Here is a 24,436-nt window from a genome sequence, read left to right as displayed (position 1 = left end):
TATTTATAGATTATTCGTATGATAAGAGAGTGAACCGCAAGGTAATAAAAATAGTTTCAATTATTAACATTACAATGAGTGTCAGCTGCCAATGGAGCGCCCCTCATGGGCATCAGGTGTCAGCGTAGTGAGTGCAATAATGCCTGCATTTGTCAGTGTGACACTTTTAAAAGTGGAGAAGTTGCCAAAAACAAAAAACATGGAGGGACTGTGCAGATGTTCTACACTGGTACATGTAGTGTATAAAGTGGTAAATACTCCTCTGACAGACAAGACACTCTATTCATTGCACCTGGCGATTAAAGTGATTATTTCAGTTCTGTGCGGTGAATGAGGTGATATTCAGCTGCGAGCTGAGGACAAAAGGTCTTCTTCTACAGATGTTTTATTCAATCAGACATCCTTTTCATGGAAATGCCTGAGTGGCAGCGGATTATCAAACGCTGTTCTTCAGTAATATTTAAAGTAATGCTCCTCTGATGCGTAGAACTTTGTCAAGGTTACAGAACAATGGCTTTTGTTCGCCAAGTGTTGTAGCTCAATATCTACCTGCTGCTGTCAATTAATGCTCGCTATAACAAGCATCAGACTGTAGTCGGACCGGTAAAGAGGCAGCGGAATAAAATCTGTCACTCTTCTTGTTTTTCTTCACGCCGACGGAGCCTTTGTTGCTAAAGTTAGAGAAGTTCCTTCCTGTTTTCTTGGCTCCATTAAGTGTTTTTCCCCCCCTCCTGTCACCGTTTCTTTTTTTCATCCTCTGCTCTCTGTGAATTTCATTCACTTCACTATTTTCCAGTTATCTCCCCTTCCGTCCTTGTCTCTTTCCCCTCGGTCTGTCTGCCTTCCCCTTTGATTCGGATCATCTTACTTAAAGCATTTAGTACAGCTTTAGACATTTCTCATTAGAAGTCCCTCTGTAATTGGTCATTTTTGTATGGAGTTCCCCAGGGTTCATACCCCGGCCCCTGGCTGTTATCGTTCTACACCTAGATTCTGTTTGTAATAATACACAGATCTGTCGTCTTATAAAATCTACTATCACAGTTCCTCTAATGAAGTGCAGGATAATGCAACAAATGTCGCAGCTATATTTGGGTCTGGCCTCTGTTTTGATGACAAAGTTAAGAGCACCGCACGATGTAGCCTCCAGCTACATATCAGACCTTTTTAATTACTCATGAGCCGGTGTGCTGCTCCAGATCCTCAGGGATAAAGGGTCTGTTGTTTACGGGTGGATAGGAAAGTGTAACTTAGACATTAGCAGGGTCACCTTGCAATATGATGCAACTTCTGTCTTGCACTCAAGTCTACGGTAATATTCTACAGCCACACTCTCTGAGGCTGTATTCATGGCTAAACATTCATGTCTGCGTGATAAGATGACTTTTTTTCCCCCCCAGTGCCACAGAGCTTCATTCTCTGAGGACTATGAATGCCTGAAAAAAATTTCACAGCCGTCTATCCAATAGTTGTTGAGACATTTCAGTCTGGAGTGGTGGACTGAACAAGGTTGCTGTGACACATAAAAATATTTTTGAAACGTAATTACGTTTCGCCTTTTCAGCGAATTGACTGTTGAATGTTTTTCTACTCCATTTTCTCTAAACAGGCGAGTATGTGTTGATGACCGTGTACTTCGACCTCAGCAGACGGATGGGCTACTTCACCATACAGACCTACATCCCCTGTATCCTGACTGTGGTCCTCTCCTGGGTCTCCTTCTGGATCAAGAGCGATGCCACGCCTGCAAGGACTGCCCTAGGTATCCATGCACTGCCCATATAGCCGTGTGGGGAACATTACTGCATTTCAAAATTGCTTGTATAACTTCATACTCCTTTTTTTGCCATACTTTTTTAAATATTGCTTTTCTGTTGCACACCAACAAATTGGTAGATAACTCTGGTCCTGTGAATGATCAGCTGTAGGGAATAGTGTTGATGTCCAACATTTTGTCATCCACTTGCTTTAATTGAAGTGATGGGAATGCTTTGAGCACATAATATGAAAGTCCTCGCACTGTCGCTGTGAGTCGAACATGAGGAAAATGAATCAGAAGTTGACGGCAGGATCGAAAGCCTTTTTGATAATTCAATCTGAGATTTGGACAACTTGATCTCTTTTTTTGATTGGTAACTGCAATATTATAACTCAGTCTTTGTTGCAGTAGTTATTACCGGCATCATATTACAGGAATATTTGCACATCCCTCAAAACTGTAGTGGAGTGAGAAAAGACAACCAATGAAGAAAGATCTGTTGTGTGTCCGTGTGTGTGTCATTTGCAAATGAATATGCATGTTTCACTGCAACTTTAGCCGAGCATGAAGCCATTTTTGAAATGTATGTGTTTGTTTTGTTTTCGTCCTTTTATTGTCATGTTAATCTTATTTTTCTTTGCATGAGCTGACAATTATTTTGAATTATTTTCCTCCCCCACCGCATGCCAACCATTAGCTCATTTGCTTTGCTGTGGATGATGATGTTGTGCTGACGGTCCCTGTTTAAGGTGGAATTCAAGGTAAGTGCCTGACGAGTTTGAAATACTGTATAGAGGGAATGTTTGTATCTCATTTACAAACACAGGCAGCGTTTTAGTTGGAGATTAAAATTTGGAGGAAGATGATACAGAATGTAAAAAAACTTTAGCTACTCTAGGAGGAAAAGGATAAAGTGCTTCACAGAGCAAAAAGTAAAACCAGAAATATCAACAATGAATAGAATTTTGCATAAATCAATAAAAGCTGGCCTTGATAAAATGATATAATGAAAAAGAAATTATCAGTTGGGGTTCAGCCCCTTGCTCCCTGATGTATCCATGAAGGATATTAGACTCTAACTAATTAACCTCCACCACTGAAATTTTCTCACTTGACCCAAGAACTCCACCTCTTCAACCTCCCACCCTCCTTCCCTGATGTCACTTGCGTCGAGGCAGCACGCACAACTCTGAGGTACTTTAATTCCACTCAGTCCCTCCTGCCCTTCATCAGCTTGCCAGTCAGCCAATATCACAGAAGGTCATCTGGAACGTCTCTGTGGTAATAAAGAAGTTATATTGAAGTTCTGTCCGTCCCTATTTGTTATCAAGCCCAAAGAAAAAAAAAACTTCACTGATAGTTGAACAATAAAGTCATCTCATGTTGTATCCAGTTCAATAATAAGCTTGTGCTATTATTCGAACGCGTGCCAGGCCAAATGGAGTCTTTTGTCTCGTGGTGTTAATGAAAGCTGATCGCAATCAAAGCTTGTGTTGAGCGTGCATTCTCCTCAGCTTAGTTTTTGTTGTACGGTCGATGAAAGTTGACACTGTGACAGTTGAACATCAAAACAGGGTGAAGCAGAGGAGATCAAGAGAGGCAAAAACTCAAAAGTTTATTTTCAGAGTTAAGAAATGTCTGTAGAAGCTGCAGATAGGTTCTGAAATATGACTGCCTTCCTGCTTTTAATCAAAACCTGATTAGGTACATTTTTTTATCTACCAAAAGCCTCTTAACTAGTAGATTAAGATGCATTAGAGAGGGTTTACTTCCTATTAATGTGACGAGGCTGGAGGAGCTTTTTTTTAACCAGTGTAGGAAAAATCTAAGGTTGTTACATCACAGTTTTAGCTACTGCTGTTTCGTCCAGCTTTCACCTTCCTACTGCGGCTGTTATTTAATGTGTATCACACTGCTCACAATGTGTGTGTGTGTGCCCGTCTGTCTCTCCATCACTCTAACCTGTCTGTCTGATTGTCTGCCTGCCTGGCGCAGACAACAACCAAAGGCGGTCGAGGCTTCTAGTACGTGGGTGGTGGTGTGATACATTACCAAAGGCAGTGAAAGGCTTGTGATCTCCTTCAGACAACAGGTAGTGCAGAGAAGCAAGCTGCCCCTGTCCTGATAAACATCCACATTCAGCTCAGTAATAGAAAGCCATTTAGCCTTTCTTCTGTAGTACATCGCCCCGGTTTTCAGGTCAGTCTCAAACTTGATCCCTGAAAGGGAAGAGGAGAGATAAGAGGAAGAAAAACTGGGCTCGAGAGAGAGGGACAAAACAAGAGCGTAAGGCAAAGTGAAGGCCTCTGGCGCACAGCGGCAGGGAGAAATGTCAGGAGGAGGGAGGAGGATCAGCCGAGAGGTTGAAGTCCAAGAAAAAGGCAGGTGAAGCACCCACCTCACCCCTCAAGACAGTGTGTCTTGACAAGCTGCTATCATGTTCCAGGTGGTATTTCCAAAGAGCTGTCACTCACCTACTTCCCCTTCAGTGACAGGATGTTTGGATAATAGCGGGTTGAAGTCAGAACTGGGCTGAGGTTGATTCCCATTAGACCTCAATTTCTGCAACCCTGATGGATCTTGACAGAGATACAGGGGGGGGTTGTTGATCAGAATTAAACCAACCCCAAGGCAGAAGATTGTAGAGCTTGATAGGGTAAAAGAAAACTGTTGCACTGGAGTGAAGAGAATATTACACAGGGTCATACAAGTTCACTTCTTTCCAAATCTAGCAATACTGATATTTTTGATTTTTGTGTGGCCACGTTGTGGGACGTCAATCTGTGAGACAGTGAGGTTTGGGTTACAAACATCACAGTACTTCATCCTTTACTTCCAACTGACACTAATTTCTACAGCATAGGGCTATTTGAACGCAATCATGTTGCTTTGGGGCATTTACTGAAATGACTGATTCTGTTGTTTTTCTTGCGAGGGCAGTCAGTTATCCACAGTTTTCACTGTAACCATTTTAACTCAAAGAAATTGCTCCCATACACAAACAACAAACCATTTGGTTAGTATTAATTCATCTCAGATATTGGGCCCTGGCTAACAGCGAGTACTGGCAACAAAAGAAGCTTATTTTTCATGACATGGGTGTGGTGGAGGAAGGGGGGAGAGGTAAAATTTAAAATGCCCAAGGATTCCCCGTGAGAGCCGTCATTACACAAACGCTTGTCACTGGTGATATGTCAGCTTGGGTGTAAGATCTGACAGTGTTCCTCATGGGGACTCTAGCAAGAAGGCAGTGAGTTAAAGATAGGCGGTAGTACAGAGACATCAGTCCCTCAAACTGTGCTGCAAGGAGATGGAGGAATCTAAATTAGATGCTCTGTTCACCACAGGGACAAACTCGCTCATAAGACGGGCTGTGTTTTTGATCGTGAACAGTTTCTTTCTAACACCTGATAGGGTCAAATGGTCATAATCACTACTTTCAACATAATGAAATCAAGGTACCCACAAGGTCATGATTGTGGTCGTGTTTCACGCCAACAAGAAGTTCATATACTATCATTAAAGCATCACTACAAGGAAGTTTTGCCCCTAAAGTTGCCTCATAGCTATCCAGCTGACAGGCTGTCAGAAAATACATGGCTGAGTAAATAAATTATAGACTGGCTGCAGGCTGTTGAGTCCCAAGTGTCTCCTTGGTCAGAGGGGACTCATGTAGGGTCATCCGACTGATTACATGCATGGGAAATGTGGCTTTAAGTCGAGGCCTCTACAGCGTGCGTGAAACACCTTTAATCAGATTAGATTGAAGTTGCCATGTGTAGCATTTTAACCTCAATCACTAGCACATTAATTTGAAAACATCAGCATAATTACCACAAACAAACAAGCTCTCGCCGAGGAGACTGCCGGCTCATATGTTCACCGCATTTTCCTTGGTGTTGAAAACCTTCTAGAGTGCTTCACGTCTTAACTTTAGCAGATAATATGCACTTTTATTCCACTCCAGCTATTCTCGCTGCATAATTTCAACTTCACATTAGCCTACTTTGTCAGAACATATATATTCACTGTTATTTGGGGCTGCTGTGATCTCTTATCTTTCTTCCAGCGCTTCAAAACACAAACAGTGATACAGACAACAGAGGCACCCTTTTCATGATAGGAAGCAAGTGGGTTTGTGGTAAATATTGTCTTAAAAACGCTAAAAATGATGCAGATAGTGTGGTTTCAGACAGAACATCTATTTAGAAATGTTATCTGGTTTCGTTATTTACGTGTTTGACAGGGATCATGTAAAATTAGCTGAAATTTCAGTACTTGAGGATTTAGCTGTAGATTAAGCATCCTGCTTTTTATATAGTGTATGCAGCATACACGTTTTATGCCATAGATGTCCACTATTACATAGCCACAGGGTGCACACAGTATTTCCAGAACAATTGTGGTTGTTTGATTAATTTAAATGTGGTGATTACATTCTTGATTCTCCTTAATCACCTTTTTAGCATCATAGAAAAAGACTAGAAATCTGTTGATATGGTGGGATGGACACCTGGTCAGCACGTGTGTGCAGCTGAAACTTGAAAAACTTGATTTCTAAATTATTTACTCACTAGTAACTAATTAACTAACTTTCTAATTATTTCAGCTTTGGCAAGTACATCCCCCTTCTTAATCCCGTTGATAGAACTGCTCGCCTGTTTAGCTGGAGGAAACACACAGTGGGCATGACAGCAGACTTTTATGAATGGCTGAACGAATCAGAGATGTTGTGACAAAATTGCTTCAAAAACACTGCACTGCAAGTCAATTCTGTAGCACAAACAGAAAGTTACAAACTGCAGCTTTAAAATGGGTGAACCCAAAACTCAATGCCCTAGCTTGATTGAAATAAAAACTTGGTCTTAGAACAGATTAAATCCGTAGTCGTAATAAAAGCCCTGCAGCCTTGGGGCGTTGACGCTGATTTTTGACTGGTAGTCCAGGACTATTTATAGATGTTCTTTGTGCACAAGCTGTGATCTGTTCCACCTGGCTTAACCCTGGACACAGAACAAAAATCAGCCACTGATTTGTTTAATATATAATTGGGACAGCCCATCACCATTAGACATATGACACCGTTTTATGCCAACTACCATGTCTTTACAATCAGATTCAATCAAATTTGATATACTTGGAAGGAAAAGTCGAAATTGGTTCTTTGTTCTTCCCGTGATCACACCATCAAGATTGTTTAACACTTTAAGGATGTCTGTAGCATATTTGCTTCGCACGGGCATATGTACAAGAGTTTTTCTCACTTCTATGCGATGAGTTGTTTTCTGAAGATGTGAGATTTTGTTCAGATCACCTGCACACACACACACACACACACACACACACACAGAATCACCCGGTTGCTATGGCATCATGTAGCGACAATTCCCACAGAATGAATTAAAGTGTACAAAGAAAACTCATGACCTTGATTTGAAATAGCAGCCCAAACTGTGAGCGGCCGGTGGGTTGTGGGGGAAAAAGAGAAGAGAGACAAAGAACAAACAGTGATGTCCGTGTTTTATAGAGACCAGTGTGCAGTCCAACATTTGAACAGAAAGGTTTTAGGTATTGAAAGCAGAGAGTTATTCATTTACCTAGTTTAGCACTTTAATCTAATGAGAGGGGGGGGGGGGGGAGTCTAGACGAGCACTAGACCAGAGGAGGTAGCTTGAAATAGATGGGAGCAACTCGTCTCTATGGAAACCACAGGCGAAAACAGTGCCATGAAAGACATGTGGGAGATGAGGATGAAAGAGACAGAAGAGAGAGAGAGAGAGAAAGGGACACACGGAGAGGAGGGGCGAGACACGGCGTGAAGAGAGAGGAGAGGATGAGGGACAGGAAAGACGGCGAGCTTACGAGAATGCTGTGCATGTCACGGCAGTAGATATCGATGCCCCCGTTGGGCATTGATGTCACCGGGTTCATCTCTTTTTTTTGAAAGCATTGATTTCATTTCACAAAGCAAACACGAAACTCTCCTTTAAGACGCCATGGGGAGTCATTTCTCCGACAATAGCGCTGATGGCATGACGAGACACAATTAAAAGTTATCTCCAATTAGAATAGTTGTTTATCAGTGTGACAGGTAATTATTGACACTGACACACTGCTGCTTTCACAATGTTACAACTAAAAAACTGTTATATCCCTCTAAAGTGACTCAGTGGCAGCAATCATGTCCGAGTAGCTGACCTATGACTGGCAGCACTCTCACAACCTGGACTTTTTCATTTAAATGCGAGTTTCCTCTATAGGGGTCAGGCTAATAAGCAGTATAGCTTCATTTCCATCATTCATCACTGTTATTAAAAGAGAAGTAGACTGCTGAGAGCTTTTCCGCTGCAGCGGCTGGCTAATGACCACAGTGTGCACATAGGTCAGGACATAACCAGCAAGTCCAAAACAATTGTCAGCAGCAAATTATGTCTTCTGTCTATATATTGCAAGTATGGAGACCAACTTCTCCCCATCTATGAGATACTGAAGTGTGAGATAGTAGAAAATTAGTTGGTATCTCATTGATTTGACTCGTGGTTTAGGTGAGCGGCACAAAGCAAAAACATTTTTAATGCGCAGTCTTTCATTATGTCCTCTTTCAGATTCATGGATGGAAAATGCCACAAATTCTACTTTCCTTGTTTATTTACAGATATGTGTCTCTAGATTTAACCAGTAGCGGCTGGCCAATAGAGAGCGGTAGGGTGCCGCAAAAATAAAATTAAAAATAATCATAATATTAAATCATTCATATTTTTAATATTTGTGTTTAAATAATAGAATGCATCCATTAATATGTGCAAAATATGATAGAAAATCTACTGCGCAGCAATATGCTGTCCTTTGTCTGCATGTCTCAGCAGCTCTGGAGAAGTGCTGGAGAAGTCATCCCGAGGAGGTGGGTCTATGAAACCAATTGCAAATTTAAGATGCGAACGTTTGACATATGATTTAGATGATCAGCGTCCTCAAACCTACTCCAGAAAGGGCAATTATTTTACCTTGAAGCTTTTTAGTAATTCTCAAGAAGTTTGGAGTGGATCTATCTACAATGTTCACTTGACTGACAACTTGTTGGGAGAGCAGCCAATAACATCAAATTTCTGTGTTGCTAGTATGACCAGTACACCGATCCAACCGAGTCCTACCACCAGTCAAACTTCCGCTGCAGCCATCACATTAGTGTCAGCTAAATGATTAAACGTAAACAACTAAGGGATTGACAGTAACAGTGCGTGCACCCTCCCATTTATCGATCCTGTTTTTGCTATAGGACTAGAGGCAAGTTACGATGAGGTCTTAAAAAATATTTAGAAAGCATTAAAAAGGTATTAAATTGTATTAAATTTAACCTCAGGATTCCAACATAAACCCTGTTATTTCACAGAGCACTGGTATTCTGCAGTTTGTGTTAAATTGTATCGGGATGGCATGGTTTCTCAAACTGACTGAATATGGCACAGCCCCACCTAGAATATTTTTCACCAGCTTCCACTGGATTTAACCAAAGTTGTCATTAGATAATGCCTCTTTTGCATATTTCAAAATCAATTTTTAGAAACCTGTAATATGAAACCAGATTGTCTTAATGTAGGTAATCAACTGAGGACGTTTCATAGTGAAATATGGAATTTTAATACCTTTAACAAATTGTACTAATCTTCAAGAAAAAAAAATGTCAGACTCTGAGCCAGAAGTCGTTTTCAGAACCTGATTTCTAAAACCTTTTATTCTTAATAAATGTTGAGAAAATTGATTTTCAAATTTGTAATACAAGAAATAGACTGGGGGGAAAAAGCCAGCATCAGTATTGCATACTTACGACACCATTCATAATTGTGACGTAGTATGTCATCAAGTGTGACAAACTGGGGAAGACGTGCCATATTGAGCAATTTTTACCATCAATACTACATTGTGTTGTCTTTAACCACGCTTGAACCATAGTTTCATTATTAATCAGCAATATGCAGATACACACTATCCCAAGTTTAGTTGTGTTTTGTATTGTTTTTGGTTAAATGTCACATACATCAACATATTTGGTTAAATTAATACAGACATTTTATTTATGTATTTATCGGTTCACATGTGGGTTCAATACGTTCATTAGCTATCCTTTGTTACTTACCATACCCACCATGTGCTCCAGGGACAAAAGGAGGAAGTGCCCCAACCACTTCCTGTATTTACATCCGGATGACATAATTAGTGAGGTCACTGGTTTAGTCCAAGTACGTGGTGACACTTTGTATAAATAGACACACTTCTGCCTTATCCGAACACATTTCCTCACACCTGCCTTGTAGTAAGTAAGTTATAATTCTGACTTAGTATCGCACAGTTTTCAATTTTCCTCTCATAATTGTGCATTTCTGAGTCTGGAGACTTGGCATGAGTAGTTTATGTGGCCGTGTCTAACTTCAGTTTGTCACGATCAGAATAATCTCTGCAGAAACTTTCATACATAAGAAATTTCATTTGACAAAAACTACTCCTTTCACCAGTGTGTTTTAATAAGGACTTAAAAAGTCCTGTGCCTAAATTGGTTATATTCCAAGTTAGAAATATATTCTAATGTAATTTTTTACACAAGTCAGTATCTGAAGAAGCAAGACTGAGAATCTTTCCAGCTTCTGATACGTGACTGTGTGTTTTTCCTCAGACCAATAAATGTTTTGATATTTTTCTCAACAGAAAAGAGTCCACATTGTAAAGTGAACAGAAAAGAGTTTGAATGTGCATACACTGTGTTCAAATCAAACTCAGTTATCTTTGTCTTTTTTTTTTATACTTTGTTTGTTATATGAAAAGTTTTATTTACACTTTTCTTGAGATTTCAATTTTAATGGAGACGTATTCAGCTCCCCGATGGTGTCTTTTTACTCCAAATGGACGTCTCAGCTGTTTGTTAGGCACTTTTTTAATCACCGTCTGTGCCCAAAGGAACGATGCAAGAAAAAGCCAATTGCTTATTTCTGGATGTGGGACTATTAAAGGGTGCAAAATCTCACCTGGGTCTCTCTCAAGACACCAAGAACTTAAGCAATATCGGTGTCACTTGTCAATGTGAAACCTGTGCGCAAGATCTAAAACAATAGTTAGTCACTCAGGTTGTTAAAAGTACAATTAAAGTTAAATTTGAACAGAAACAACTTTCTCTCATTTGTAAAGTAGTATGAAATGGTGTGGACGTGTATTTTATTTTACTGCCCTCAACCTTACTGGAAAATAAAATTGTCAAAAAGAAATTCAAATAGTCTAATTTCTATCCACGTAATGTCTGGAAACCTTCCACTGTGGCTGAGACAGTCAAACCTTATTGAATTAATTATCACTACAGATATATAGGAATGCAGGGCCAGCTTTTTACCTTATGCAGGCTGAATTATGGCTGCACTGCTTGAGCCACTTCAGAGACAAGTCATGTTTGAGTCATGAGGAGGTGTCAAGAATTGCCTCATAATTCTGATGTGGCTCCGCTGTATAATAGAGGGTCTTAACCCGCAAATCGATTTCAGACACATAAATTCAGACCGGGGGCAAAGATATATAAATAAAAAGGAAAGTGTTTAATTATTTGATCATGTTAACACTCAAAACAAAATCCCTGCTGCAGTTTAATAGACAGGATTGATGCAAGAATGGAGAGGGCTACCAGAATACCCCATATGCATTATTAATGGTGATTAATAAACCTAACCCACATTTTATATAATCACTGACTTCCACGTGGGTCACCCCAGTGCCGACCAGCTTTTTTCATCATGCAGTCACAGTGAATTCTCTCTACAAAGCATCGCTCCTGCATTTCTCACCCATGCAGGTATCACCACCGTGCTGACCATGACCACCCTGAGCACAGTGGCCAGGAACTCGCTCCCGAGAGTGTCCTACGTGACGGCCATGGACCTGTTTGTCACAGTTTGCTTCTTGTTCGTCTTCGCCGCCATGATAGAGTACGCCATGCTCAACTACTACTCCTACATCGTGCGCAGACCTCCTCCCAAGACGCAGAGAATGGTAAGCCTGTGTCGAATGTGTCGTAACAAGGCAGGTGCTGTATGAGCTCTGCCTTTTATTCATGCACCTGCATAACACAGCCTGTAAAGCATGTATGTCCAATCAGTATATTTCATACGGGTAATATATCAGCATGAAGAGATTACTCACTGGGCCTCTGAAGTGACTGATTGTGGAAAGGCAATCTGATGACTACAAAGAGTTCAATAAACATAGAATGACCACAAAGAAACTCATAGACAGAACAATGATACAGCAACTACAAAGAGACTCAAAACAGAGACAGAACAACCACAAAGAAACTCGAACAAAACTACAAAGACACAAAACAAGCTACAAAGTCAAATCACAAATCCAATCAGTCTTGTTCCTGATGTGGTTCCTCATGCAAACTAAAATTAAAATCATGCAGACAAACCTCACATTATTTGAAGGACACTAGGTTCATTGGTACCATAGCAACATTGGGGCCTGTGACAAAGTGGGTGAGAACATCTTTCTATTCAGACAAATATTGTTAAATTTAGTTGTTAATTGGTTTATTTCTGGGTTCACAATAAGTTAATTAGCTATCCTTTGTTACTTACCACACCTGCCATGTGCCCTAGGGACAAAAGGGATGTCACTGGGTTAGCCCAAGTACATAGGGGGAGGTCAATTAATTTAAGTTATTTAGGTTTATTTGTGATCTGATTTATGTATGGTTGCAATGTAAGTGTTTTTTAAAATATTTGTATATAATTTGTAAAAATATAACTTTGACGTCTAATTCAAGCCTAAATTTAATACCTGATTTAAAATAAATAAATACAAATGTGTACATATTTTTTGGGTTATGTAGCCTGGTGGCACTTTTTGTAAATAAACACCCTTGTACTTTATTTGAACAAAGTTCCTCAGCCACTGGCCTTTCCCCACGGAGCCCTTAAGACCTGTGGGATTACTACCAGTGAAAAACAGAGGCTAAAAAAAGAACCAATCTGAGCATAGTGACTGTTGTGCCACCTGGTGAGCCAATCGAAATGAGTGGAAAGCTTGTGTGTAGTATGTTTGTACCTGAGAATCTGCTCCTGTGCATGCAGGCTTGTTGAAGTTAGTCTTTGCGTCATATGATAATCGAAGTCTTGTCAGTGAAAATTGGTGGTTATTGGCATGTTCAGTCTAATATCAGCCTTCAGAGACTCATATTGAGTCTCTCCATATGTACTGTATATTTAATGCACAATATCTACCCAGGCGTCTATATGTGTGTCTTTGTGAACACATGTACCATTGAAAACATTTCTTTTCTAGCAATCGCTCCTGTACGAGAGGCTAATGCTCTGTGTGGGCGTTCTCAAGGCTGCACCTGCCGCGAACGCTTTAATGGCGGCGGCACACGTCTACTAAGACTGAGTCAGCCACCGCTGCTGTCATTTCCCTCTCTCCAGATCCCCTCCCTCTTCATTATTTCTTCCCAGTGTAGAGTAATTCTCCTGAGTGTGTCTCAGGGCTAAAAAGACTGTCAGCTCGGGCTGAACAATTACGTTGTGTCCCCTCCTCTGCATTTCTGGCTATCCGCTGTATTTTGGCCTGGTCTGTCTGTGGGGAAGCCTCATATTTCCCTCCCCACCTCCTCATCCGTGTGGTCCTTTTTTGTGCTGCCCACTCAGTCAATTCTCTTACTCCACAAGACACCTCTAACTCTTTCTCTCCCCCTCGCTCGCCTCCCACTCTTCCTTTTATGAGAGGAATAGAAGACTGGAAAAATGTGTGATTTTACCCCACGTAGGTTGTCCCACACGGTTTTCTAAACATCAGGAAGTCACATAATGAATTTTCTCAGGAGGTTACTTATTCAGCATTGTAGTCTAACAATCCAGGATATTATGTGACTATAAAAAGGCTAAAAAATAATGAATAACAAAGGTTGTTCTTGTTAGATCTCTTTGGAATCAGTAGTTCTACTTTCAGTAAAATGTGTTCGGAGTTCAGCGCAAAAAAAAAGGAGGAATCAAGATAATATGGTCTATGTATGAAACAGGAATTAAATGATACATCCTGCATTAATTCATCTATTAAATCATCTTGCACTCTTATGTTTTAGGTTACCAATCTTCTGTATGAAATTTTCACCTTATACTGTTACTTCAACAGGTCTGTGGAGCTGTGGAGTGGGAACGCTTTGTAAGCCATGAGCCTTGTTTATCATATAAGCCGCACATATTTCCTACTTATAAGCTGAAACACACCTGATATGCCTACTTGGTTGGAAATATGATTACAAGGCTTACCTCCTGAGGTCATGATACAAACGTTGACTTGAATTGCACAGTTATGTATCAGTTTTTCCTCCAATTTGCCTTCAGTGTCTGGCTTACTGCCTTGTTTCTATTGTCACAGCGCCCAAAGTTTAACCTGGTTACACTTCAGGAGCAAGCGCTCTGGTGGTTGCTGATGTCAACGACTAAGACATTGTAGTATATTATTCAAAGATCAATTTCCAAGAGTACAGCTAAACGTTCTAAAAGGCCTGGACATGCTGTTGGAATCAATTCGCCAATGCTTTTGAAGTTTCTGGAAACATTTTGTTGTTTGGTAGTGTATGTTACATCCCTTTCAGATCCTCTCAGCATGTCAATAGGAGAGTTTGATTGAGTTTTTCAGCGATCTGAAACATCAATAAATACACGTCAGCGTTTTGTGTCTTTATAGACTTGCCATTTTACACTAATGATCAATCACACTGAGTGTAATCCACTAGAAGTGCCACCATTTCTTCTCCGCCGCTGCTTCAGCAGAGCAGAATACAATGCAGCACAAAGGCATTGTGCATTTCAAGAAAGGCATTCTGCCACAATGCTGAACAGACCCTAATTCACAAACTTTACTTTTTAGCTGTATTTCTTCACGCCTGAACAGAGCCGACTCCTTCGCAGCAGTCATCCGTAACAGGCCATCACTAACCTCTGTTGAATTTGATGTTGCTACACCTGTCAGGCTTTCTGTCCTCACACTGCACATATTGAGATTTTACTACAAATTTCACAAAAGCAGATTTGTCATTTCTACCTGGCTACTGTCAGTTTTCCCAGCTGAAATGACAACTGTCCCTGACAGATTTCATCAGCTGTAGTTAGCTAATTAAGCTACCGTTGGCTCCGTGGGTTGACACGGACTCATTTTAAACAAGAACATTGTAAAAGGGGCTCTAATAATACACTTTGAGTGTATAATGTGATATAATGCTAAAAAGTTATATTACATGTCGCAGCCAAAAAGTCAGAAACTTCGTGATGTGCTCCCTATGTTAGAGCAGAAAAACAGTTTATCTGCATGTTTGTGCTTCTGTTTTAGGTTTTGGAACTTTAAATGTTGAGTCTCTGCCAGTCCACAAGTTTGACAGGTTAGTTCGGTTAATTCTTTTACCACCGTAACACTCTTTGTCATCCTATGCAGGCCTACTCATCTTTCAACATGGCTCACACTCCTCGGCCCATGATGCCCATGGGCAACTCCCTGTTCTGGCACGACTACGAAGACAACTGCCTGTACGAGTGCCTGGACGGGAAAGACTGCACAAGCTTCTTCTGCTGCTACGAGGAGTGTAAAGAAGGCGGCTGGAAGAAAGGACGGATCCACGTCAACATCCGCGAGTTGGATTCCTACTCCCGGGTTTTTTTCCCCACTTCGTTCTTGCTCTTCAACATAGTCTACTGGGTCAGCTACCTCTACCTCTAGTTGGCCTCGGGCTGTGATCCGTGGGCCCTCAAGAAACAGCCACAGTCCACGCCACTTTGCGTCGCGGCTTGTGATTTGAGGTCAAAACTAAGCGTGGAGGAGGAAATGAGGTGGATCGGCTCTTTGGGAATTATGAAAGATGTGCTGAAAAAAAAAACACGTGTGGTGTGATGCACAACGTAAAGGCCATGACACTTTGAGCAGCGGCACACCGAAGAGAACAAAACGCTCCGCAATAGAACAACAAGCCGCCGGCGTTACCTTGAATAGATCGGTCCCGTTTATGACTCTCGGAAACCAAACTGCTACGACAGACAGCTACAACTTCAGAGATGTTCCGGGACGAGGGTTGCATTGCTGAATCTTGGTTGTTGAGATGGCGAAGCACCCATAGTGCCTTCTTTAGAAAGGGTGCGGCACAGAGACGCAGCATCAGAGTTCCCTCCATTATCTTTGTTACCTCATCCACCACACCGCCGCATGCTGAGCTGTTTATTCTTTGAAGAAACAAACCTGGAATAGCACCACCGGAGACGTTTAAAACTAACACTTACCATTCATTTCGTAGCACGAGTTTTAGTTGTATCTTAGACTTAGTTCCATTTTCTAATACAGTAACGTTTTCTTATTCTTCTTATTATTATTGGAATTAGTTGTTTTCACAGCAGGTCAACCAGCTCACACTTCAGTTGTTAATTGTTGAATATGAGTTTGTGTCAGGGGCAGTGACAGTCTGGTGAAAATCTTTTTTTATTACGTCAGTGAGCTTTTGTTCATGCTGCTTTATGACCAAGAGGTGCAGTTCACAGTAGATGCCAAGAAGATCTGGGTGTTTATGGTGGGTTACATTCTTACACGCGAAAATGTATAAGCACTGCATAAATACCAATCTAATGCTAAACATGCTAATCTCATCCCCAGGCATATTACATGAATAAACAGATTAGGGTTAGAGCAGTGCTGGTTTCTTCTCGACAACAGCTCCATGAAAACACTGTCACGTTTTAATTTTAGACACTTTTCTTCTTTCTTCATGTAGATTTTTGTTTTGTTACTAATTGAGCCTGTGGATTACCTTCACTTAAAGGAGAAGTTTGACATTTTTGGGAAATATTTTAACTCAAACCTTTTCACTATATAAAGTCAGAATAAAATCCATTTTTACAGCACTAATTCTGTCATGGATAAAACGACATTTCCTCCAGAACTTTCACATTAAAAGTCTTGTAGCCTTTTTTTATGAGTGCAAGAAACTCTTAGCAGTTGTACTGATGTAATTAGTACTGTGGAATAGCACAAAAACTATAAACTGGGGAGAAGCCAGTCCATCCAAACAATCCCCCTATCAGGACCTTGAATGTTGCACCATTTTGTTGTGGGTTCCTTAAGTACTGCTAACTTCAGCTGGTTGCCTAGCAACTGACGTAGTTATAAGTCAACCTGTAAATCAGAGAAATCTCATTTTTGTACTTTGGATTTTTGTATGGATTAAAAAAAAAGCTTTAGAGGTGGATAGAGGTGTTTCCTGTCAAACTAGCTGTTTCCATTTGTTTCCAGTCTTTGTGCTTAGCTAAGTTAGCTGGCTGTTAATTCATATTTAGCGTTATTTTAGACGCAAGAGGTGGCATCTGTCATCGACGCCTCAGTCCTGAAAACGTTTCAAACGTGATTCAACCATATAAAACACTTTGTACGTTTGTCTTTTTTAAAAGTGTCATCAAACCAAATATTATCCAACTCTAGTAAGGAACTTCCCAAAAATGTCAAACTGTTCCAGGCTGCTACAATGTTTATTTTGGCATGAAAATAATTCAGTATATTGAATATTGGCACAAAATGGTCTGTGGAATTATTAGTTTTGGCTGCAATCCACTTGAACCCAGAAGCACATACAAACACACTGTACATGGCCTATTTATTTTTCATTACAGTCACTCCATCCAGTTTTAGAGCTTAAAAAAAATGGTAGTCTTGATGGAAGCTGTAATTTTTCTGAGCTCCTGCAACGCAGAACCTAATGGCACATCCTCCCAGCAGCAGCAGCAGCAGTGACCACAGGTGCTGTATATTAGGTTCCATATATCGTGTTACATACACTCACGTACGGTACGCAGAGCGGTGTTGAAAAATGGATGATCCAGGGTGGTTGTTGATGGAGTCCAACATCCCCATCCTCAGACATGTAAAATTGATGCCATATATGGAGGCACACGGACACACCAGTTGGGGGTGGGGGAATAAAATCCCCACAGGAATGGACAGTGTTTGAAACATTTTGGTTGGATTAACTGTTCTATGGTGTTTTTTGCAGTCGTTTCGCTTTGTAGAACAATCAACCCCTCTTCCCTTTCTCCCTCCCCCTCCTCCCAAACACACACTTTTTCCCCGGTATTTGTATGTTCAGAGAAAAGCTTTTATGTAAGATGTATCTAATTAATGTTTCTATTTTCATACAGTTCTATATATGGAATGTAAGTTAGGCCAGTAGCGAGGCCGGAGTCAATCTGAATCCAGTTCAGTCAGTTCAAGAAGCCTGAATGAGTTCATATTTAGGGCTTGTGCATATTCATAAGGCCTCCAGACACATTTGTGTCCTGTCCAGAGGTTTGTAATTACAAATCAGATCGCCTCGAGCGATGCTAGAGAAACAGCAGAGGGGCTGTTGCACTGTGGACCATTACGTATTCTACTGGTTTAAGACATTAGCTCACTAATCTTCACTAATCTTTCAACACTATCTCTCTATATCTATCTATGAACTGACTGAATTGAACAGAGCTTGGCCCACACCGCAGTAAACTCTCCTCACCTCTGATATTTCTACTACACTTTATAAGTGTCTTAGTCCGTTGAGATACTTCAATAAAACAAAATCACTATTTTCTACGTCTTAATGAAAGTCACCTGTGTGTTTCAACTGACTGGGACCTGTATTTATAAAGCCTCTTTGGTATCAGAGTACTAACCCAGGATCAGCGCTGGCAAGCATAACGATCTCGCTCGAGAGCCTCTTCCGGAGACCTCATCACCCCCATTAAAGTTCCTCAGCTTTACTGAAAAGCAGTGCGTCATCGCGCCGAGGTGTCAGAAAAATCATCAATCTTTTCTGCGACTTCACCCTGCGAACCAATTTTCTTTTTGATCGTCAGCGAGGTCTATGGAGGGTGGGGCTGTACAAATAAAAATTTTAAAAAGCGCCACTCTGATCTTGGATCAGCACTCCTGGAACAAATATTTTATGAAAACAGGATCTAGAGTGAAAATAGGTATCTTTTTTCTAGTGCGTGGTACATTGCTTATATTAATAAATAATGTTTTGGTCAAGTGCTACTGTGCAGTCTTTTTGTGGGTGAATGGAGGTCACCAAGAGAGTTACTTCCTGTCTTGTTTACAGGTTCAGGCATGACGCAGGAGATGGGGACGTGTTGAAGAAAGGCCACACCATTATTCTACTGGAAATGCCAATATGTGAGGTGTTACACTTCTGTCCGCAAGTGTATCTAGTGGATATCCTTGGTAATACCTTGCTTTTGGACTTGAGTGCCAGCGCCTCCTTAGCTGTGATCCCTGTGAATCCTTACCTATTTGAAGAGGATTTGATACAGAGCACTCCTGCCAAAATTAAGTGACCCAACAAACAGCTCGCGCTCTCTCTCTCTCTCAAAGCCACTGTTTAAATGCAAATACTGGATTTGTTTGGGATACGATTAAGCCAATAATCCAAGAAATAAATGCTGGATAATTGTATTAAATTGCGGCTCTGTCATTTGTGAACACCTCCATGATAAAGTCTAAGTGCATATGCTGGCTTATTAGCAAAGCCATGCTTACATCTTTGTTGCATTGTTGACATAACCAGAGTGGTATTTAACTATTTAATTTAGTTGACTCGTACTCTCAATGAGGTGAGGTAATGGGGCACCCATTACAGATGCACTCAGTTGGTGCCCGAGATCACAAATTTGCCTCACAGTCACGAGTACCAGCTGTAACAGTGTTACATAGCCATTAAGATCCAAGTGACAAAAAAATATAAGGGCTACCACTGTAGCTCACCTGGTAGTGTGTGTGTGTGTGTGTGCCCCAAGTCATTACTGCAGCAATCCAGCATTTTGGTGTTAATCAGTATTAGAAACGTCTCACAGCTTTGTTTTAACAGTGTTGACTGAAGGAACATTGCACAATTAGGTTACAGGTGACTTAGTTTGCAGGCAATATATTTGGTCATCACATTAGTCATTAGTCCAAAGAAATACCTCTAATTTAATGTTCTGATGGGCAAGTTAACAAATTAAGCTCTCTAAATACAATGAAGGGATTACAATTGTCCTCAGGCAGACCGCCTGCCTAATGACAATGATACGAATAATATCCAGTGACAGATGCACGAGCACATCATCGCTTTACCCTCGGTTTCTTGACCTAGTTTGAAGCAAGCAAGCGACAGGAGCGGAGTCAAAGGGTGGATGTTATAGCGTGGAGCTCCACCGCCACTACCGGAACTGGAAGAAGCTCCTGCCACCTTACGTGAGGCAAAAGGATGGTAACACGGTGGATACGGAGAGAGAATCACTTGTGCAGTAGAAAAACTGAGCTGTCAGTGTGTGTGTGTGTACGTGTGCAGATATAACTCATGGACTTGTTCATGTCTGTAAAGTGACAGCTTTGCTTGATTTGGAGAGTGGACACACTCTGTGCAGGGAATCATTGCGTGTGTGTGTATATATATATATACTATATATATATTATATATATATATATATATATTATATATATCATATATATATTATATATATTATAATATATATATATATTTTCACACAGTATGTGTTCCTGCATGACTGAGAAGCTTTTTTTAAGTCTGCGTGGGTTCATGTTTACACTTGTGTTTGCAGTGTGTACAGGTATGTCTGGTTACTGTATGCATGTAGGAGTGAGCGTGTATTGTTACTGCATTTAAAGGTGTGTGTTTGTGTGAAGGGCTCATTGTTGTCAGACTGAAAAGAAGAAATTGGAGGCTGAATTTCTCAGAATTCCTTTTTCCAACAGTACAAAGATTTTTTTATCATAGCTGACCAATGGGATGGTGAATTTCAGTACATCTCCAGCTGTGTCTCCAGCTGTGGGACAATGGCATACACAGACTTTGGGACTCTGGGGAAGAAAGACCTCTACTTCCTTAGCGTTAAGGTCTTAAACTTACGCTCTCTGGCAGGGGTGAAGGTGTTCAGGTGGACTGGTCTTTGGTGTCAGAGACAGTCTTCCATCTCTTTGTCCAGTGTCCCAAATTAGAGGCTTTGTTCAGGCACCTACAGATGTGGTGTGTTTTTTTTTTGGACCACGATATTGCCATAGAAAGAAGTCTGTCCACCAGTAATAAACTTTTTCTCAGCTAAGTTGCCTATCTGGAAGACCAGGGTCAGAGGTCAGGGGTCCGAGGACGTGGTGTCCATGGTGACCGGGCTGCCTGCAGCTCGGCTCAGGGTAGAGTTCTGTTTTTATAAACTGACTGGACGAACACAGGAGTTTGTGAAGATGTGGGGTGTGTTAGTTGGGGTATTTATACCCACAGGAAATTGTTGGTTCCCTGACTTTTAATGTACAAGGCCACAGGTTCGATAATACCACGGGGCAAGAGACTGTTTGCAAATTAAGAAACTTTATGAAACAGAAAAGAAATAGGTAATTAGCAAAACAAAATTAAGAAGTTCACACACCAAGAACCTGCAATAATAATAATTACGTAAAAAATAGCACCAGGCAGAAACAAGAGCTAAATGAAAAGGGCTGGGCACCCGTGACACTGCACTCACACTCCAAACTAAAAGAAAATTGTGAAGGGGACCACCACCAGGAACTGGGCTACTGCCTCTGGGCCACAGCACCTAACCAGACAGAAAACAAGTTCAAACATGCCAAAGGTGCTGCACAGGACTGGTGTGAAGTACAATGAAATGAAATGAAAGGAAAAATACACTGAAACACTGAATAATGACAACACAACTCAGCAATACACATATCACACACAATGAATTAAAAACAGTGAGACGTCTTAAGTCAAACAGCAGATCGAGGGCGTAGTCACTGACAGGCCAGGTGGGCCAAGCCAAAGATTTGACTGAGCCAACACAGCAGCATGGGTCCCAGGAAAAGTGACCGAATGCATGCCGGCAAATTACAGTGACGCCCCGGAGAGACGGAGGTTAAAGGGCTCAAGGCTGCGGGTCAATCACCCAGGAAGGGCTTCTGGTAGAGCGATTCGTCCCTCCACTGCCCCAACAGCCGGTCACGCTGAATGGAAGAACCGTATACCTGTAACGGCCACGCCAACCACCATGATGGCCACGCCAACAGGCCACAGCCGCCGGATAAGGGCGCATTATGCTGCCCCTCATCAGGACATATATATATATAGAGAGAGAGAGAGTGGCAGGGAAGGAGACGACCTGTCACATATAGCTGCACTGATTTGAAAGTCAATTGCACTTCCAACCTAAATGGTATATTTGTAGATCCACTTGAGTGTGTGTGTGTGTATATATATATATAGTATGATTCCTTGATCAGTCAGGTGTGGACAATAGGATCATGGCTGCACTGACCGTAATGCCATTATGTGCCTATAGTGGAGGCAGTATGCCTATTCTGCATGCATCAAAGAAAGTTAATGTTCTGATGGGCAAGTTAACAAATAAGCTCCTAAATACAATGAAGGGATTACAATTGTCCTCAGGCAGACCGCCTGCCTAATGACAATGATACGAAAATATCCAGTGACATGCACGAGCACATCATCGCTTTACCCCGGTTTCTTGACCTAGTTTGAAGCAAGCAAGCGACAGGAGCGGAGTCAAAGGGTGGATGTTATAGCGTGGAGCTCCACCGCCACTACCGAACTGGAAGAAGCTCCTGCCACCTTACGTGAGGCAAAAGGATGGGTAACACGGTGGATACGGAGAGAGAATCACTTGTGCAGTAGAAAAACTGAGCTGTCAGTGTGTGTGTGTGTGGTGTACGTGTGCAGATATACTCATGGACTTGTTCATGTCTGTAAAGTGACAGCTTTGCTTGATTTGGAGAGTGGACACACTTTGCAGGGAATCATTGCGTGTGTGTGTATATATATATATATATAGATATATATATATATATATATATATATATATATATATATATATATATATATATAATATATATATTTCACACAGTATGTGTTCCTGCATGACTGAGAAGCTTTTTTTAAGTCTGGTGGGTTCATGTTTACACTTTGGTTGCAGGTGTGTACAGGTATGTCTGGTTACTGTATGCATGTAGGAGTGAGCGGGTATTGTTACTGCATTTAAAGGTGTGTGTTTGTGTGAAGGGCTCATTGTTGTCAGACTGAAAAGAAGAATTGGAGGCTGAATTTCTCAGAATTCCTTTTCCAACAGTACAAAGATTTTTTATCATAGCTGACCAATGGGATGGTGAATTTGAGTACATCTCCAGCTGTGTCTCCAGCTGTGGGACTCTGGGGAAGAAGACTCTACTTCTTAGCGTTAAGGTCTTAAACTTACGCTCTCTGGCAGGGGTGAAGGTGTTCAGGTGGACTGGTCTTTGGTGTCAGAGACAGTCTCCATCTCTTGTCCAGTGTCCCAAATTAGAGGCTTTGTTCAGGCACCTACAGATGTGGTTGTTTTTTTTTTGGACCACGATATTGCCATAGAAAGAAGTCTGTCCACCAGTAAAAACTTTTTCTCAGCTAAGTTGCCTATCGGGAAGACCAGGGTCAGAGGTCAGGGGTCCGAGGACGTGGGTGTCCATGGTGACCGGGCTGCCTGCAGCTCGGCCAGGGTAGAGTTCAGTTTTTTATAAACTGGACGAACACAGGAGTTTGTAAAGATGTGGGGTGTGTTAGTTGGGGTATTTATACCCCACAGGAAATTGTGGTTCCCTGACTTTTAATGTACAAGGCCACAGGTTCGATAATACCACGGGGCAAGAGACTGTTTGCAAATTAAGAAACTTATGAAACAGAAAAGAAATAGGTAATTAGCAAAACAAAATTAAGAAGTTCACACACCAGAAACCTGCAATAAAATAATCACGTAAAAATTAGCACCAGGCAGAAACAAGAGCTAAATGAAAAGGGCTGGGCACCCGTGGACACTGCACTCACACTCCAAACTAAAAAAAATTGTGAAGGGGACCACCACCAGGAACGGGCTACTGCTCTGGGCCACAGCACCTAACCAGACAGAAAACAAGTTCAAACATGCCAAAGGTGCTGCACAGGACTGGTGTGAAGTACAATGAAATGAAATGAAAGGAAAAATACACTGAAACACTGAATAATGACAACACAACTCAGCAATACACATATCACACACAATGAATTAAAAACAGTGAGACGTCTTAAGTCAAACAGCAGATCGAGGGCGTAGTCACTGACAGGCCCAGGTGGGCCAAGCCAAAGATTTGACTGAGCCAACACAGCAGCATGGGCCCCAGGAAAAGTGACCGAATGCATGCCGGCAAATTACAGTGACGCCCCGGAGAGACGGAGGTTAAAGGGCTCAAGGCTGCGGGTCAATCACCCAGGAAGGGCTTCTGGTAGAGCGATTCGTCCCTCCACTGCCCCAACAGCCGGTCACGCTGAATGGAAGAACCGTATACCTGTAAGGCCACGCCAACCACCATGATGGCCACGCCAACAGGCCACAGCCGCGGATAAGGGCGCATTATGCTGCCCCTCATCAGGACAATATATATATAGAGAGAGAGAGAGTGGCAGGGAAGGAGACGACCTGTCACATATAGCTGCACTGATTTGAAAGTCAATTGCACTTCCAACCTAAATGGTATATTTGTAGATCCACTTGAGTGGTGTGTGTGGTGTATATATATATATATATATATATATATATAATATATATATATAGATATATATAT

General features: G+C 41.4%; 1 protein-coding gene across 1 annotated transcript in view; it reads left to right on the top strand.

Moving 5' to 3' along the window:
• The window catches only part of LOC104925740 (gamma-aminobutyric acid receptor subunit gamma-3), an 87,286-nt gene extending 68,457 nt beyond the window's left edge, over positions 1 to 18,829 (top strand). Inside the window, exons 8-10 of the mRNA XM_019256908.2 lie at positions 1,610 to 1,762; positions 11,589 to 11,785; positions 15,224 to 18,829. Coding sequence (XP_019112453.1) covers positions 1,610 to 1,762; positions 11,589 to 11,785; positions 15,224 to 15,505 — 632 coding nt within the window. The 3' untranslated portion in view covers positions 15,506 to 18,829. The remainder of the gene's footprint in view (positions 1 to 1,609; positions 1,763 to 11,588; positions 11,786 to 15,223) is intronic.
• Positions 18,830 to 24,436: the final 5,607 nt, after the last annotated feature.

This window comes from Larimichthys crocea, chromosome XIX, assembly GCF_000972845.2.
Source record: "Larimichthys crocea isolate SSNF chromosome XIX, L_crocea_2.0, whole genome shotgun sequence".
In the NCBI taxonomy this organism is placed as follows: Eukaryota; Metazoa; Chordata; class Actinopteri; family Sciaenidae; genus Larimichthys; species Larimichthys crocea.
Note: the sequence above shows the minus strand (reverse complement) of the source record. Positions and strands in the feature narration are given on the sequence as shown.